The 14,010-nt window shown below is 61.3% G+C and overlaps 1 protein-coding gene across 1 annotated transcript; it reads right to left on the reverse strand.

Moving 5' to 3' along the window:
* Window positions 1-736: 736 nt before the first annotated feature.
* LOC135978370 (kinesin-like protein KIF21B) lies at window positions 737-13,945 on the reverse strand. Its single transcript, XM_065579324.1, has 10 exons — window positions 13,731-13,945; window positions 13,230-13,287; window positions 12,327-12,532; window positions 11,705-11,779; window positions 10,828-10,941; window positions 8,940-8,978; window positions 3,555-3,672; window positions 3,040-3,210; window positions 1,317-1,516; window positions 737-1,055 (listed from the first exon to the last, which is right to left on the reverse strand). Exons 1-10 carry the CDS (start codon window positions 13,943-13,945, stop codon window positions 1,046-1,048), a joined length of 1,206 nt encoding a protein of 401 aa, XP_065435396.1. The 3' UTR covers window positions 737-1,045.
* Window positions 13,946-14,010: the final 65 nt, after the last annotated feature.

The raw sequence follows: 14,010 nt of genomic DNA on the forward strand, positions 1-14,010 counted from the left end.
GCACAGCGAGACAATCAGCTACAGGCCACGCCCTGCCCCCAACTCCCCCGTCCCCAAATGCATCACGCTGCAGCCCAGGAGAGCAAGGCCGCTGTGCCCCAAGCGGGCGGGCACCGGCGCAAGGAGGGAGCAGATGCGCCCAGCTGCCCGCCAGCGGGATAATCCCCCAGAGTGCCAGTAACGGGGCACTCTGCCAGAGCGCAGGCTCAGCCAGTGGCACCTCACTGGCAGTGGCCAGTGACGCAGTGGGGAGTGGGGATGGGGCGGGGATCCCCCCAGCAGTGGCCCAGGAGGAGCAGTAGTCAGATGGGCAAACCCCATGCAGCCCCGAGCTGGCCGCTGGATCCAATCACCTGGGGGACTGGGAGGTGGGGGGCAAGAGGACAGTCTCCTCTTGCAAAGAGCTCTACATGGGGGGAAAATCCAAAAGAATCTCATACTGTTAAGAAGCAGCTGAGACCAGAGCGGAGAGAGAAGAGACAGAGAAAGAAAAGGAGAGCGAGCCAGAGGGGGTGAGAGCCAGAGAGAGCAGGAGGAGGGTCAAGGCAGGCTAGTGGCACGCCCCTTTATGGCAACGACGTGGTGAGGAAGGCAGGGGGTGAGCCCAGGCACGTAAGTCCATAGCTTTACCTGGCAGTCACTGCGGCACAGAGAGAAACAGAGGGGGGGGGGGGGGGGGGGAAGAGAAAGGAAAGGAGAAAAGGGACATGGTTGGAAAAGAGGAGATCAGAGACGGTGCCAGAGACATTGTGAACCCGGGGACCCCCTCTGGGGGCCAGGGCTGTGCACAGGGGCCAGGGAGCGGAAGGAGGGGGCGGTGGTGCTCTCATTGGAGATGCACAAGGCGCCGTCGAGGAGGAGCTGGTGCCCGGTTGGCAGGAAGTCCGTTCTCTGCGCTGAGGGTGGCAGGGCCAGCAGCACCAGGTCTGGCTTGTCCCGGCACATCAAAGGAGCTGGCAAGAGCATCCCAAAAGCATGGCGGGGCAGGGCAGGACCAGCGCTTGGCATAACTGGATGGGGCAGAAGAGCCTCACTGTGGGGCGACCTAACAATGGCTGAGAGATGGAGGAGACGAGAGGCTAGATGGGGAGGGGTTGGGGGCCCTGCAGCCGACTGCTGCCCCACACCAAACCGCCTGCAGCCCGGCTCCGGCGCTGTTCCCATCCCTCGCTCCCAGTGCCTTTCCAGGCCCTGCCACATGGGGGGAGCAACAGTGGGTTTGGAGAGCTCCTGCAGCTCTGCTGCACTGGGGTGAGTTGGGGGTCAGATCTCCCTCCCCCATGCCGCAGGGGCCTAGCCTTACCCACTGCCCTCACCTGGAAGCAGTGAATATGTGCTTGGAATTGGTGCAGATGGCATTGATGGGGCTGTCGTGGCCCTTGATCTCCCCAACGGGTGTGAAGTTCTCCACGTTCCAGACCTTCACCACGCCCCCGCGGCAGGCGCTCAGCAGCATGGGGCGGCCGGGGACGAAGGCCAGGGCGCAGACCCAGTCCTTGTGCGCCTTGGGGATTTCCTGGCAGGCACAGAGACAGGGCAGAGCCAGTGAGCGCCCACGATCCACGCTGCCAGCCGGGGCCATCAAGACCCAAACTGCCCCCTGAGCTCCAGGGCAGGGTCAGGCCAGCAGCCAGAGCCAGATGCTGGGTTTGCAGCTGGCTGCTGGCTCTGTAATGGGCTGAGACAAACCCCCCACATCTGTACCGTGGCTGAGAGCTGGAATTTTTAAGCTCCGCTCGATTTCTCATCAAGCAGCAGCCGAGGATTTGAATTCAAGACAAGGGGACTCTGGTGAGCTACAGAAGCAGCTCAGCAGGAGAGAAGAGGGCTCCGCCCCAGGAGACAATTGCTCATTGGGATTGACCAGGGGATCTCCAAGCTCTAATCAATCCAAACCGAGCTGGCAACCAGGATACGAGACACACAAGATGGGGGAGAGAATCTCTTTGATTGGACCAATTTCGGGGGGAGGGGGGGGAAGGGACAAGTCTGCAAACTCAGCTCTTCTTCCAGGGTGGGGCTTGAAAGCTTGTCCCTTCCACCCACAGGAGCTGGTCTAATAAAAGAGATTCCCCCTCACCCCCCATCTCTCTAATTATTTGTCTGCCATCAATCCTCAGCGCTCCAGTGGGAAGAAAAATGAGCATTAGCCTCATTTCATAGGGGAGAGACTGTGGGGGAGGGTCACACAGCCACAAATGGTGACTAGCTCTGGGCAGCTCCATTTTGGGGGACACCCCGACCACCCCATTCTCAGAGGGGCGGAGCCCCCACTGCTCCCCTTGACTCCCACAGTGCCCAGCTCCTCTGAACAACCCAGCCCCGGGCGGGCACATGGTAGGTTCTCCAAAACAGAGCCCCCCACCACCAAAAAAAAATATAAATAAATAAAAAAAAAATCAATGGAGGCCTCTGAAATGTTAGCCAAGTCTCATGGCAGAGCCAGACCTCCTGCCTCCCAGCACCGGCCTGCACGCCCCCTTCGGCTGCTGCTCTATCCCAGACCCACCGGAGGCCATCCCCGCACTGCAGCGCGCCACCACTGACCTGGAGAGCCAGGCACCGCGGCCTGTGGGGCCCGGAGACCAGACAGCCACACTCACCGGGTCAGAAATAGGGACAACGCCGAGCGCTATCTACCCCTAGACCAACCTGTCCCCCTTCCCCATAGGCCACTGAGCCCTTTAACCGCAGCAGGTGGGGCCCAGCCCTATAGAACTGGCTACCGTGCATTGCCCACGGCTGTAAACTGCCTTCGGGACCCACCCTGCCAGCCACTGTCGTTTGCAACCCCCGGGGCTCTTCCATTGCCTGGAGGCCCCATGTGCAACGTAGGGATGGGGTCTCTGTGTCTGCTCTCTGATCCTCTGCCCCCAGGATGGCGGGAGCACGCTCCAGACTGGACAGCGACTCTCCAGCAGGTTCTAAGTCCTCGCTCCAGACCCTGGCACTGGCCCTCGAAACGGCACGCTGCGGGTCTAGCCCATCTCTCTGCCCCCCGCACAGCAGCAGGGCCTTCCTGCTCGTCCCCCTCCGTACCTGGAGGAGCTCCTGCTGCTCCAGGTCCCACTTCTTGATCCCGTTGTCCCCGGAGCCGCTGAAGAGCACGTCGCCCTGGATGGCCAGACACTCGATGCCATCGTAGTGCGGGGGCTCGAAGTTATGGGTGGGGCCGACGTTCCCCACCACGCTGTCCGCAATCTCAAACATCTGCAAGGCAACAGCCCGGAGGGCAGCTGCTGTGAACGCCGGTGGCAAAGGAGACCAGTCGCTCTCAGGTCATTAGGCCAGCAACAGCCCGCTGAGATCAACAGAACGGCTCCTTCCCGCCCCCCATGGGAGCGGAGTTAGGCCGATGCTGGGCGCTCTGGACACCACCACCCAGTATGTCCCCTCCTCGCCAGGCCTTTGGTGGGCAGCGAGCCGCTGTAGCTGGCACCTACGGGAGAGCGGCTATGCATGGGGGTGGGGAGGGCTGGCACAAGCAGCGGTTCCTGGGCTCAAAGGCCCCTTGTGCTGCCTGTGAGCGGGAGGGAGGGAGGGTCCCAGGGTACCTTGACGTAGTGATCCTTGGAGCCGGTGACGACCAGGTCATGGTTGCTCGCAGTCTGGTTCACAGTGAGACACATCACAGGCCCGATGTGGCCGGTCAGCTTCCCGATAGGCTGCAACCTACAAGCAGGAGCCCGGGGTGCGCTCAGCAGGAGGCGCTCGTTCCTGCAGGCCCTTCGCTGGCCCAGTCTCCAAGGCTCCCAGCAGGGACCCTCCCAGCCCCAGGCCCCTCTCCACCATCCCAAGCAGAAGTGGGGACCTCGGGCTCCGGGGTGCAGAGCACGGAGCAATCTCAGGGATACCACATCCCTCAGCACCATGGGCCGTGACTGTGGCCTTGGGCTAGGGGCAGGGAGCTGGGCTCAGATGCGGTGTCAGGGGGTGACCGGCTTGTCCACCGATCTCCTAAGGCAGGGGCGGGGAAAGCTACGGCCCGCAGGCTGGATCCAGCCCGTTAGTTAATTTCATCTGGCCCGTGGCGCCCTCTCCCACCACCCGCTGCAGGGGAAGCCCCAAGCCTCCACGCCCCCCAGCAGGTAAGTGGCCCGTGATTGATTTTTTCTGTGGGTCAATGGCCAGTGACAGAGAAAAGGTTCCCCACCCCTGCCCTAAAGGCTGCAGCTGGGAGAGGAGCACTGGGTCCTACTTTCAGCCCCCCTTGGGCGTGATCAGCAGCTGCTGGGGCTGATGTAGTGCAAAGCCCAAGACAAACAAGCTAAGCTGCTCCACGTTGGGGTTTGTGCCAGTGCAGCTTCCCCCGGTGCCAGTCCAAATCCGCCCCTGCCTCAATAACACAGCTTCCAGCCGGGAGGGAGCGGGCCCCCGCTCAGCCCAGAACGACTGCTCCCTCTGCCTACGCAGCACCCGTCTGCCTCCCCACAAGAGCTGCCCCTGCCTGGGGGCCCGAGTTAGCCCCGCCCAGACCTGTTGAGCTCCCAGATGCGGACAGAGTTCCCAGCGGCAGCGTAGAGCATGGTGCCGGTGGGGTTGAGTGCGATCTGGTTGATCTGGTGCTCGCCCTGCACGCTGGCGATGGTGCGGGTGGTGGTCCCAGCACAGGCATCCCCAGAGATCACCTGACCTGAAGAGCTAAGACAAAGAGACAAACAGGTGAGCCTCAAGGCAGAGACTCTTGGGGGAGGGAGGGGGCAATTTACACAATGTGGAATGGAAGATCTAGCCCATTGTGGACTGATTAGAAGGCTGGACAGCGTCTGTCCCCAGCCATCTATAGGGGAAAGCAACGCCACTTCCTGGCCATATGCAGTGCCAGTGGTGCCAGGATGAGACCCCCCCGCTCAGTCCCACGTCCCCTCAAGCCGGGAGCAACGGCACAGCAAGGGTGACCCAGGCAGCACCTTTCGGCACCCAAGGGAGGTGCCTTGCCGCGCAGCCAGCCAGACCCGTACCAGCAGGCATGCCAGCTCCACGCCCGGGGCGGAGCGACACAAACCCCACCCCTGGCCTGGAGTTGATGTTGACAGGCAGCCCAGGCATGTTCCCACCCAGGGCCGGCGCTTCCATTTAGGCGACCGCACCAGGATTTGGGGGGGGGGGGGGGAGGGGCGGCAATTCGGGAGCGGGGGGTCCTTCCGCGCTCCGGGTGTTCGGCGGCAATTCTGCAGTGGGTCCTTCACTTGCTCCAGGACCCGCCGCCGAAGTGACCCGAAGACCGGGAGCGTGGAAGGACCCCCCCACCGCTGAATTGCCGACGACGACCGGGAGCACAGAAGGACCCCCCCACCGCTGAATTGCCGACGACGACCGGGAGCACAGAAGGACCCCCCCCACCGCTGAATTGCCGACGACGACCGGGAGCACGGAAGGACCCCCCCACCGCTGAATTGCCGCCGACGACCGGAAGCACGGAAGGACCCCCCCACCGCTGAATTGCCGACGACGACCGGGAGCACGGAAGGACCCCCCCCACCGCTGAATTGCCGACGACGACCGGGAGCACAGAAGGACCCCCCCAGCGCTGAATTGCCGCCGACGACCGGGAGCACAGAAGGACCCCCCCCACCGCTGAATTGCCGACGACGACCGGGAGCACAGAAGGACTCCCGTCTAGGGCGCCAAAAACCCTGGCGCCGCTCCTGTTCCCGCCAGTCAGATTGGGGAAGCCTAAAAGAGAAGTCTCAGTCTGTGGCTGGGCACCAGAGAGAGGGGCTGTTTCGCTGGGGTCTGGAAACGGCGCTGGCAGCTGCAGATGGGTCATTACCCGTCCCTGATCAAAGCAACTGTAGGGTGCACGGTGCCCCCCGAAACAGACGAGAGGAGCAACTTCCCTGAGAGCAGAGCACCAAGCCACGGAGCCTCCACGAGCCAGGCCAGGCTAGAACGACCAGCATTGCAGCATTCCTAGACTCAGCCCTGCAGACCAGCCCGGCCACTTGGCCTTTGCAATGCTGCCCTGAGTGCAGAACGCTGGCAGGGCAGCGCGTCGAGCTTGGCCAGGCCCACAGGGCAGCCTCGGTGCATCAGGTACTTACGTGAGGGTGCGGATGCACTTGGCCGAATCCCGGATATCCCACACCTTGATGTAGGAGGTGGAGACAGTGAAGACCAACCCTGAGTGGCTGCAGTACTTGATGGACACCACATTATTGGGGTGGCCCTTTAGCGAGGCGATATCCTGGCCCGTCACCAGGTTCCACATTTTGCAGCTCCGGTCTGCGGGAGGAGGCAGGAGCACATGACACTGCGGGACCCTTCCTGTCCTCAGCAAAGGATCCCCATGGCTCCCTCCCCCCCGCCTCCCCCTGCTCCCACGAGTGCCCCAGGGGAGCTCAGTCCCTGTGGCCCATCCAGCCTCTGGCACCTCTGCCAGACCTGCCAAAGGGGGGAGCGTCTATTAGTGCCAGGTGCGAGGTGAACATCCAGCCACTAGGAACCGGGCAGAGACCCCAACAACTCGCTTCAGGGATGTCACCACACAGCTGTTCAGCCTAATGACTCGTGCAGCATTGCTGCCCTCTGCTGGGGGGACCCAGAACTGCACCGGCCCGTTGTGGCTTTCAGGCAGGCCGGTGCCGTCTGAGCAAGAGGCTCCTGTCCTGCCCCCGCAGTTTGGGGTGGCTCAGCCCCTCCCCTGGGTAACAGGCTCACTCCCCAATGATCACACCCAGAGCTCAGCAGCCGGCCCGCCCCTGAGGCGCGCACCTTTGGATCCGGAGAAGAGCAGCTCGTTGGTGGCGTCCACGCGGAGAACGGGCTTGGAGTGTCCTTCCGCCACGGAGATGCACTGCAGCGGGGCCGTCCGGGCGCTCCTGGTACCGCCCACGGGGTTAATGAGGCCCTTTCCGTGGGAGAGAGAGAGCAAGGGTGTCAGCAGGAGGGCGCTGGCTGGGTGACCCAGGACGAAGCCAGATCCCGCCCCACCAGGCTGCCAGGGCCTGCTAGCGGGACTCCGGAGCAAAGCAAACCACAGACAGAAGCTGCTGGGCAGCCTGCTCCCCAGACAGGCCCCCCGGGGCAGGTCACACCCCGTTGGTGCTAAGGGCTCAGAGACTCGTGCAGACCCTGCCTTGGCTTGGGGCAGGGGCTTGGAAAGGAAACGGGCTTCACCCCCTGGCCATCTCGCTGCTGGCACAGATGAGCGACCTCCCCACCCCCCTGTGAGAGCTGTAGGTGGCCCCTGTGCCCCATCCAGGCAAGATCCCAAAGCCAGCAGAGTCCAGGCTGCTGCATGGCACACGCTGCCCCATCCCCTGTGGAGTCAGAGACTAGCAGGGACAGGCTGGCTCCGGACCCAACCCCCAGAACCTCCAGGCTTGAACAAACTGGGGCCCTGCTCCAGCCGTGCTATGTGGGGCATAAGGGCACCACCCTGTGGCCAGCGGGGGGGAAGCGCCCTCTCTCCATCTGACCCACTCCAGTTTTGCAATGAGCTTCACCCTGTTTTGGCAGATGGGGAAGGGATTTTTAACAGATCACAATCGAATCAATGGCAGAGCTGGGAACGGAGCCCAGGAGTTCTCAATCCCCCGAGAACAGGGAGAGAACCCAGGAATCCTGGCTCCCTGGCCAGGAGACAATCCTGTCTCAAACCAGTTCTAGGCTTTGCCCCAGCAACAGCCAATGGGGCTGTGAGCAGAGTTCAGAGGGAGGTTCTAGAGTGCTGAGCACATGAGAATCGACACCCCTGAGGAAAGAGCCCAGGTGGAAGAGCCCATCATGGAGAGGGTTGATAGCCCCAAAGCAGCTTCCCAGCCAGAATCTAAGCACCTCCCCTCCTCCCAGCAGGGTTGGATTACAGGTGGGGACACTGAGGCAAAGGGAGGGGAAAGGGCTAGCCCAGGGTCACACGGCACATTTGTGGAATGGTTGGAATGGATTTTTTGAGGGGCGCTGAGCACCCACTACTCCAGCTGATGGTGCTCAGGGTGTCAGAGTCAGGCCCACGGTGTCTCAAATAGGCACCCAAAGGCCAGTGGGGAGATGCTCCTCTGCCAGCCTGGCCCTTTTGATGTGCAGGGAATGGGGGAAGGAGAGTTGTCCTGGCACAGACACTGCCTTGGGCTAGCGTAATTGGTTCTATGTGGCTCGTGTTGCAAACCCAGGCATGCTGGGGGCAGAGCCAGGGCCTTAGCTCACCCCATTAGGGGAACTCTGGGTTGTGGCATAGCCGGCAAGCAGCCCTTTGGGAGGTTGCAGTGAGTTAGAGCAACCCCAAGGCTGCTCTAATATATCTGGGAGGCTGCACAGGCCTTAGCAGCAGCCACAGGATCCTCGGTGCCAAGAGGCTGCATCCCAGGTGTTTACTCTTTGCAGATGGGGAAACCGAGGCACAAGACAGGGATAACAATCCTGACCAGCCTCGCCATGGGTGCTGGAGGCTGAAGCCACGTTTGTCAAGTGCTTGGAGATGTCTGAACTGAAGGTGCGAGAGAAGACACACACACACACACACACACACACACAAAAGCATCATAGCCTGGACCCTCCAAGCATCCACCCGCTCCAACAGCTGGCCTGCCCTGCCTCTTGCAGCTAGGCCAGACACAGCACAAGATATCATCACTACCCGCCCCGCCCTCGAGGCAGAATAGAGCATGCAGCTGTCCCCATTCAGTGAAAGCACCGTACGCTATCCGCTTAAACCACCAGCACTGCATTTCAAGACGATGGCTCAGACCTTAAGGCACTGGAGACCAGAGGCAGAAAGGGACTTCCACAGCCGGACACGGCATGCCAGGGCCATGCGGGGAAGCAGAGAGAAGGAAAGAGGGACACACAGCGAGCAAGAGCAGCACCAGGACAGAGTCCCAATAGATTTAGCAAAGAAGCAAGGCCCAGAGTTTGGCCAGCACGGATTCAGCATGCAGGGCAGGGGGAGGGAAATGCGAGAAGCAGGAGAGTTCTAATCAATAGAAAGTTGTATGTACCTCAGCACCTCCGAGACAGAGGAATCGCTGTCGTCAGACCTAGGGACAGAAAATTAGCAGGATTACGGGAGAAAAAATCCCGGATGAGAGAGGCAGCAGCGGAGTCAGAGAGTGGAGTGTTGTTATTGCATCCAAGCTAGCGGGGTAGAGAGGGAGGAGCGGACACACAAAACCAGAGAGGAAAGGGGCAGAGGAGCAGGAAGGGACACGTGGCTCGGACACAAGATCTTTCAGGCTGGACTGGAGTCATTCAGCCAGAAGGGACTGTTACAATCACCCAGTCTGACCAGTACAGTGCACGCCTGAGGCCTCGCCCAGGGATTCCTGCATCCAGTCTTCATTTAATCTTCCCATGGTCCCCCCTGTCTCATCACTGCCACCAGCCATCCAACCTAGCCCCTCAGGTTCCGCACTCCGGGTTTTGGGGTACGGCTGGGGCGTTCTGACACGGTCCGGCTCTGCGCTATCGTGTGGTCTGATAGCAGGCGGGATGGGGACCAGGGGCTGGTCCTGAGCTGCAGGCAGCGCCATGGGCTCCCCAGGTTAGAACATCGCCACCAAACTGGGATTCTGCAGGGAGGCAGATGGGAGGTGGTTGCTACCAGCTCCCATAGGGCCAGGTCCTCGGGAGCTGTAAATCAAAGCCGCTCTGCTGCTCCCACGGCAGCTAGGCCAATTTGCACCCGTGCAGGGGCTGGCCCGTGACGGTCAAAGGCAGTCCTAAGGTGGGCTCGTTCCTCCGTAGAAACCAAAGGCTGCCACTGGAGAGCACCCCCACCCCACCTCCGAAGGGTCACAGCCCCTGGCACCAGGAGCAATCGGAGCACCTACGGGCCACTGGCAGAAAGCTCACCCCACCCAGAGCAGCCATGTCACCTCCTGAGGGGGACCAGGACCTGTGAGCAGCCGGCATCTCCCCACAGAGCACAGTGGGAGAGGGAGCAGGGCCCAGAAGGGGCAGGTGCGATGGCACAGCCAGTGCCACACAGAACCGGGGTAGGGCTGACTGGGAAATGGCTTCCCCAACGCCTGGGGACCCCTGCCAAGCCCAGCGCCGACGAGCCCCACGCTTCGCTGGGGACGGGATGGCGGCTTAGTGTCCTCAGCTAGCAGCCCCCTGGACCCACCTCACCCGCTTTATAACTGCAGCCAAACCCACCCAGCAGCGTCCCTGCGGGTGAAATTCTCCTCTGCCAGCAGCCAGTGTGACAGCCGCCATCTTGGCCAACACACTGGGGCCTGAACCAGGGCCCTCCAGAGCTACCAGCAGGAGCTAAAGAGCCCAGGGCCGCTAGTGGGGCTTGTGACAGCCCCAGCCCACCAGGGGATCCCCACGGGCCCAGCGGGGGACCAGGCACTGCCACGTGTGCGCACACAACGCTAAAGGCCAGGGCACCGCTTCAGGCCTGTTCTGAGGGCTCTAGCAGTGCAATGTTACGACGAGCCTCCAGCTGGATCATCTACAGGGAGGGCATCTGCCACCCCAGGCTCTCAACAGCAGCTGCTTCTGCCTGAGCTAAAGGCCCAGGCTTGGCAGCTCAGGGGCAGCCCTGAGACAAGGTCCAGCCAGTAGAGGGGGACCAAAGACCCCCCCTCCATATCAATGGGGTTATAGACAGGTCTGGCATAGGGCCCCTGCCCAGGGAGATGCTGCCCCATGTGAAGTTCTACTGCACCGGTATCGCAGCTCTCTGCCTTCGCCCTGGTCGCTTCACGAGCCCGGCAGGAGCCTGGGGCTGACTCCAGCTGGGACTGCCGGGCCCGAGGCAGAGCGGGGACGGTACCTGGGGACAGCCATGGGAGTCACCGTCTGCCATTCACTGCTCTTGGGGCTGGGCTCCCTGGAGCTTCACCCCCCTACCCGCTCCTTGCCCCGCGAGGCTCTTACTTGTCCAGCGCGGAGCCCTGGTTCTGGTTGCTGGTGAGGCGGGAGAAGACGTTGCGGTCATTGCGCGGCCTGGTGGGAGGGGATGAGGGAGACGTGAAGCCAACGTCCGAAGTCCTGAGCCAGGGTGTTCAGAAAGAGACCCATGATCACAAGCCTGGTCCGGGGATCTACCCCCTGCCCCGCACCTCCACTCAGCACAGGGAGGCCTGCAGTGCCAGCCCATGGTGAAGTGATTATTCCCCTCTATTCGGCACTGGTGAGTCACATCTGGAGTATTGCATCCAGTTTTGGGCCCCCCGCTACAGAAAGAATGTGGACATATTGGAGAGAGTCCAGCAGAGGGCAACAAAAATGATTAGGGAGCTGGGGTACATGACTTATGAGGAGAGGCTAAGGGAACTGGGTTTGTTTAGTCTGCAGAAGAGAAGAGTATGGGGGGATTTGATAGCAGCCTTCAACTACCTGAAGGGGGGTTCCAAAGAGAATGGAGCTTGGCAAATGACAGAATGAAGAGTAATGGTCTCAAGTTGCAGTGAGGGAGGTCTAGGTTGGATATTAGGAAAAACGATTTCACTAGGAGGGTGGTGAAGCACTGGAATGGGTTCCCTAGGGAGGTGGTGGAATCTCCTTCCTTAGGGGTTTTTAAGGTCCGTCTTGACAAAGCCCTGGCTGGGATGCTGTAGTTGGGGATTGGTGCTGCTTTGAGCAGGGGGTTGGACTAGACGACCTCCTGAGGTCCTTTCCAACCCTGATATTCTATGATTCTATGGCACAGCTGGATCCAGCACCCAGCGTCGTGCCTGGGCAAAGCCGAGTGCACAGGCCGGTCCCCGATGGGGAGCTAGGCCCATGTGCTCTCCAGCCTCTCCCCACTCACCTGGCAGGCTGCCCCCGGTCATAGGATTTCCTCCGGGTCAGAGGCGAGGTGTCCGAGCCACGGGACTGCCTAGGGCTGGAACAGATCAAGACCAGATCAGCAATCGCCCCTCCTTGGGGCCAGGGCCCTTCAGCACTGAACAGGCCTACTCCAGAGCAAGCGAGCCAAGAGCCCTGGGGCAGCGCACAGATCCACCTCCCGAGCCGGGGTCCAGCGGGCTGGATCAGGCCCCGGCAGGGCCCAAGGCCAGGCCAGCGGCCCCGGCTAAGGGTTTGCGCTGTGAGCACGGGTCCTGTTGGCTTCATCACCGAGACTGCTGCTGGAGAAGGCAGCTCCGTGCCTTCGATAAGAGGGCTGTGGAGACTGGACGCCCAACTCTGTCCGACAGCAGAACCCGGTTTGTGCCCGCCTTCCCCAGGCCCCGTCCCCCCGACGGGCAGTTTGTGGACACTGGCAATCCAAGATGGCAGAGCAAGCTGGCCCCACCACTGCATGCTGGGACAGGCTGGCTCGATCGAGAGGAGTCCAGACTCAAGGCTCCAAGGGCAGAATACGATGGCCCAGCCCACCTCTTCCCCCAAGGGCCTGTAAGCACGTGGGGACCATGCTTGCCAGGGCTTACAAGGTGCTGCCGCGGGTGGGCAGGCTGATGGTGTGGGAGACCTTATCCTTGTAGTAGGAATCCCGGATGGAAAAGCCGATCCCGTCTTTCTTGATCTCCATGAGGGATACCAAGGACTTAGTGATGTTCTTGGTGGAGATGTCCAACGTGGGTCCCAGGCACTCGGCCGACACAGCCTTCATCTGGCCTGACAGCTTGGGTTCCCCCTATGGCGTGGCACAGGGAGGGGTGGGCTGAGAGGCTAGGAGTTCACTGCCCCGAGGGTAGCACGTGGAGCGAGTCTGAGACGCTGGCGCCCCTTGGCCATTCAGTTCCAAGAAGCCTCTGGGGCCAAGCACCCAGCAGTGGCAGATCTAGAGAAACCTTTCAGTTGGGCCCCGGTTGCCAGCATTAACGTTTCATGAGCTCATTAATGAGGGCAACAGGAAGTACCCCCTGTGCAAGGCTGAAACGTGTATGGCCCAGAGTGCCGGAGCAGCTCTCCCAGGAGGATTCGGCACATGGAGGGGCTGGTCCAGTCAATTAGCCTCTGGGAAGGGCGCACAGCACCAGGGTGTCACATGGGTTTTATTTGCTCCCAGAGGAGGGCTAGACAGCACCAGGGCACCTTGCCTGGATTCAGGGAAGCCCAGTACAGCTCAATGATGTGGCATTTGTGGGTTTAAAGTGGGCTCTACGACTCAAGGAGCCATTTATAGGGCCAAAGTAACATGCCAGGCACGGCTGTCACCAGGAGACCAGACCCCGGGCTATTTCAGTTCCAGACCCAAGACATTCCGCCCATGGAGAAGACTCCCGCCAAGGGCCACTGCCCAGCCGTGAGCACAAAGGGAGAGGGGGTACAATGGACCAAAGACCCCACATCTGGACGTTAAATGGCCCTGTCTGTGGCTGTGAACTGACCTTGAACTTGAAGTCGTCCTGGCTGGCCGAGCCCTTCATGGTGAAAGACTGGGAGAAGCTGTAGGAAACAAAGGGTTAAATGGCCGATCCCCTTTAAGGCTTAACTTAAAGCTAAAGGAAGAAACCACTGCCCATCACCCCCACCCCATAACACCCTATCACCAGCCCGGCTACGGTTCCTCCTCCCATTCCCCGAGATACAGCCCATCCCCCGGTCCCTTTCGGGGCCTTCTTCCCTCCCAGCTCTGTCTTGCCCCTGGCCCTCAAGAGGAACCATTACTGGGACAGTTCTGTACAGCCCCTGCACGTCGGGTCACACGTAGGAGCTCCGAGGGGCTGGAGCATGCTCGGTGCAGACAGAACCTGGAGAATTTAGCTGCCAAGCTCTAACGGGTCTACCTTGCCAATGAGTGCCACAGAGATGCGCCCCCCTCCCTCCATAGATCCCGCCGCTCAGGGGCGCACGAGGCTGGGACACTGCACGCTCCCTGGTGCGCTTACCTCCCCTCCGAGGCCAGGCTGAACTCCCAGATCTCCTCGTCTGTGCTGGCGTAGCCGTTCTCTGCACAAGGAACGGCCGACAAGGGTGCGTCAACGCGACAGAGGGTGGGAGGGCACCGCACTGGGCTGGTCCGATCAGAGCCAACCAGAGGGCGGTCGCCAATCAGCGTGTGGCCCTTTACGTCCTTGGGACCCCCCCAGACCACTGCTATCATTAACTCTTTGCCACCAAAGCGCCATCAGTGCATCCTCACGGCTGGACAGGCTGTGACCATGTGGG

Source organism: Chrysemys picta, unplaced genomic scaffold (genome assembly GCF_011386835.1).
Source record: "Chrysemys picta bellii isolate R12L10 unplaced genomic scaffold, ASM1138683v2 scaf229, whole genome shotgun sequence".
NCBI lineage: Eukaryota > Metazoa > Chordata > Testudines > Emydidae > Chrysemys > Chrysemys picta.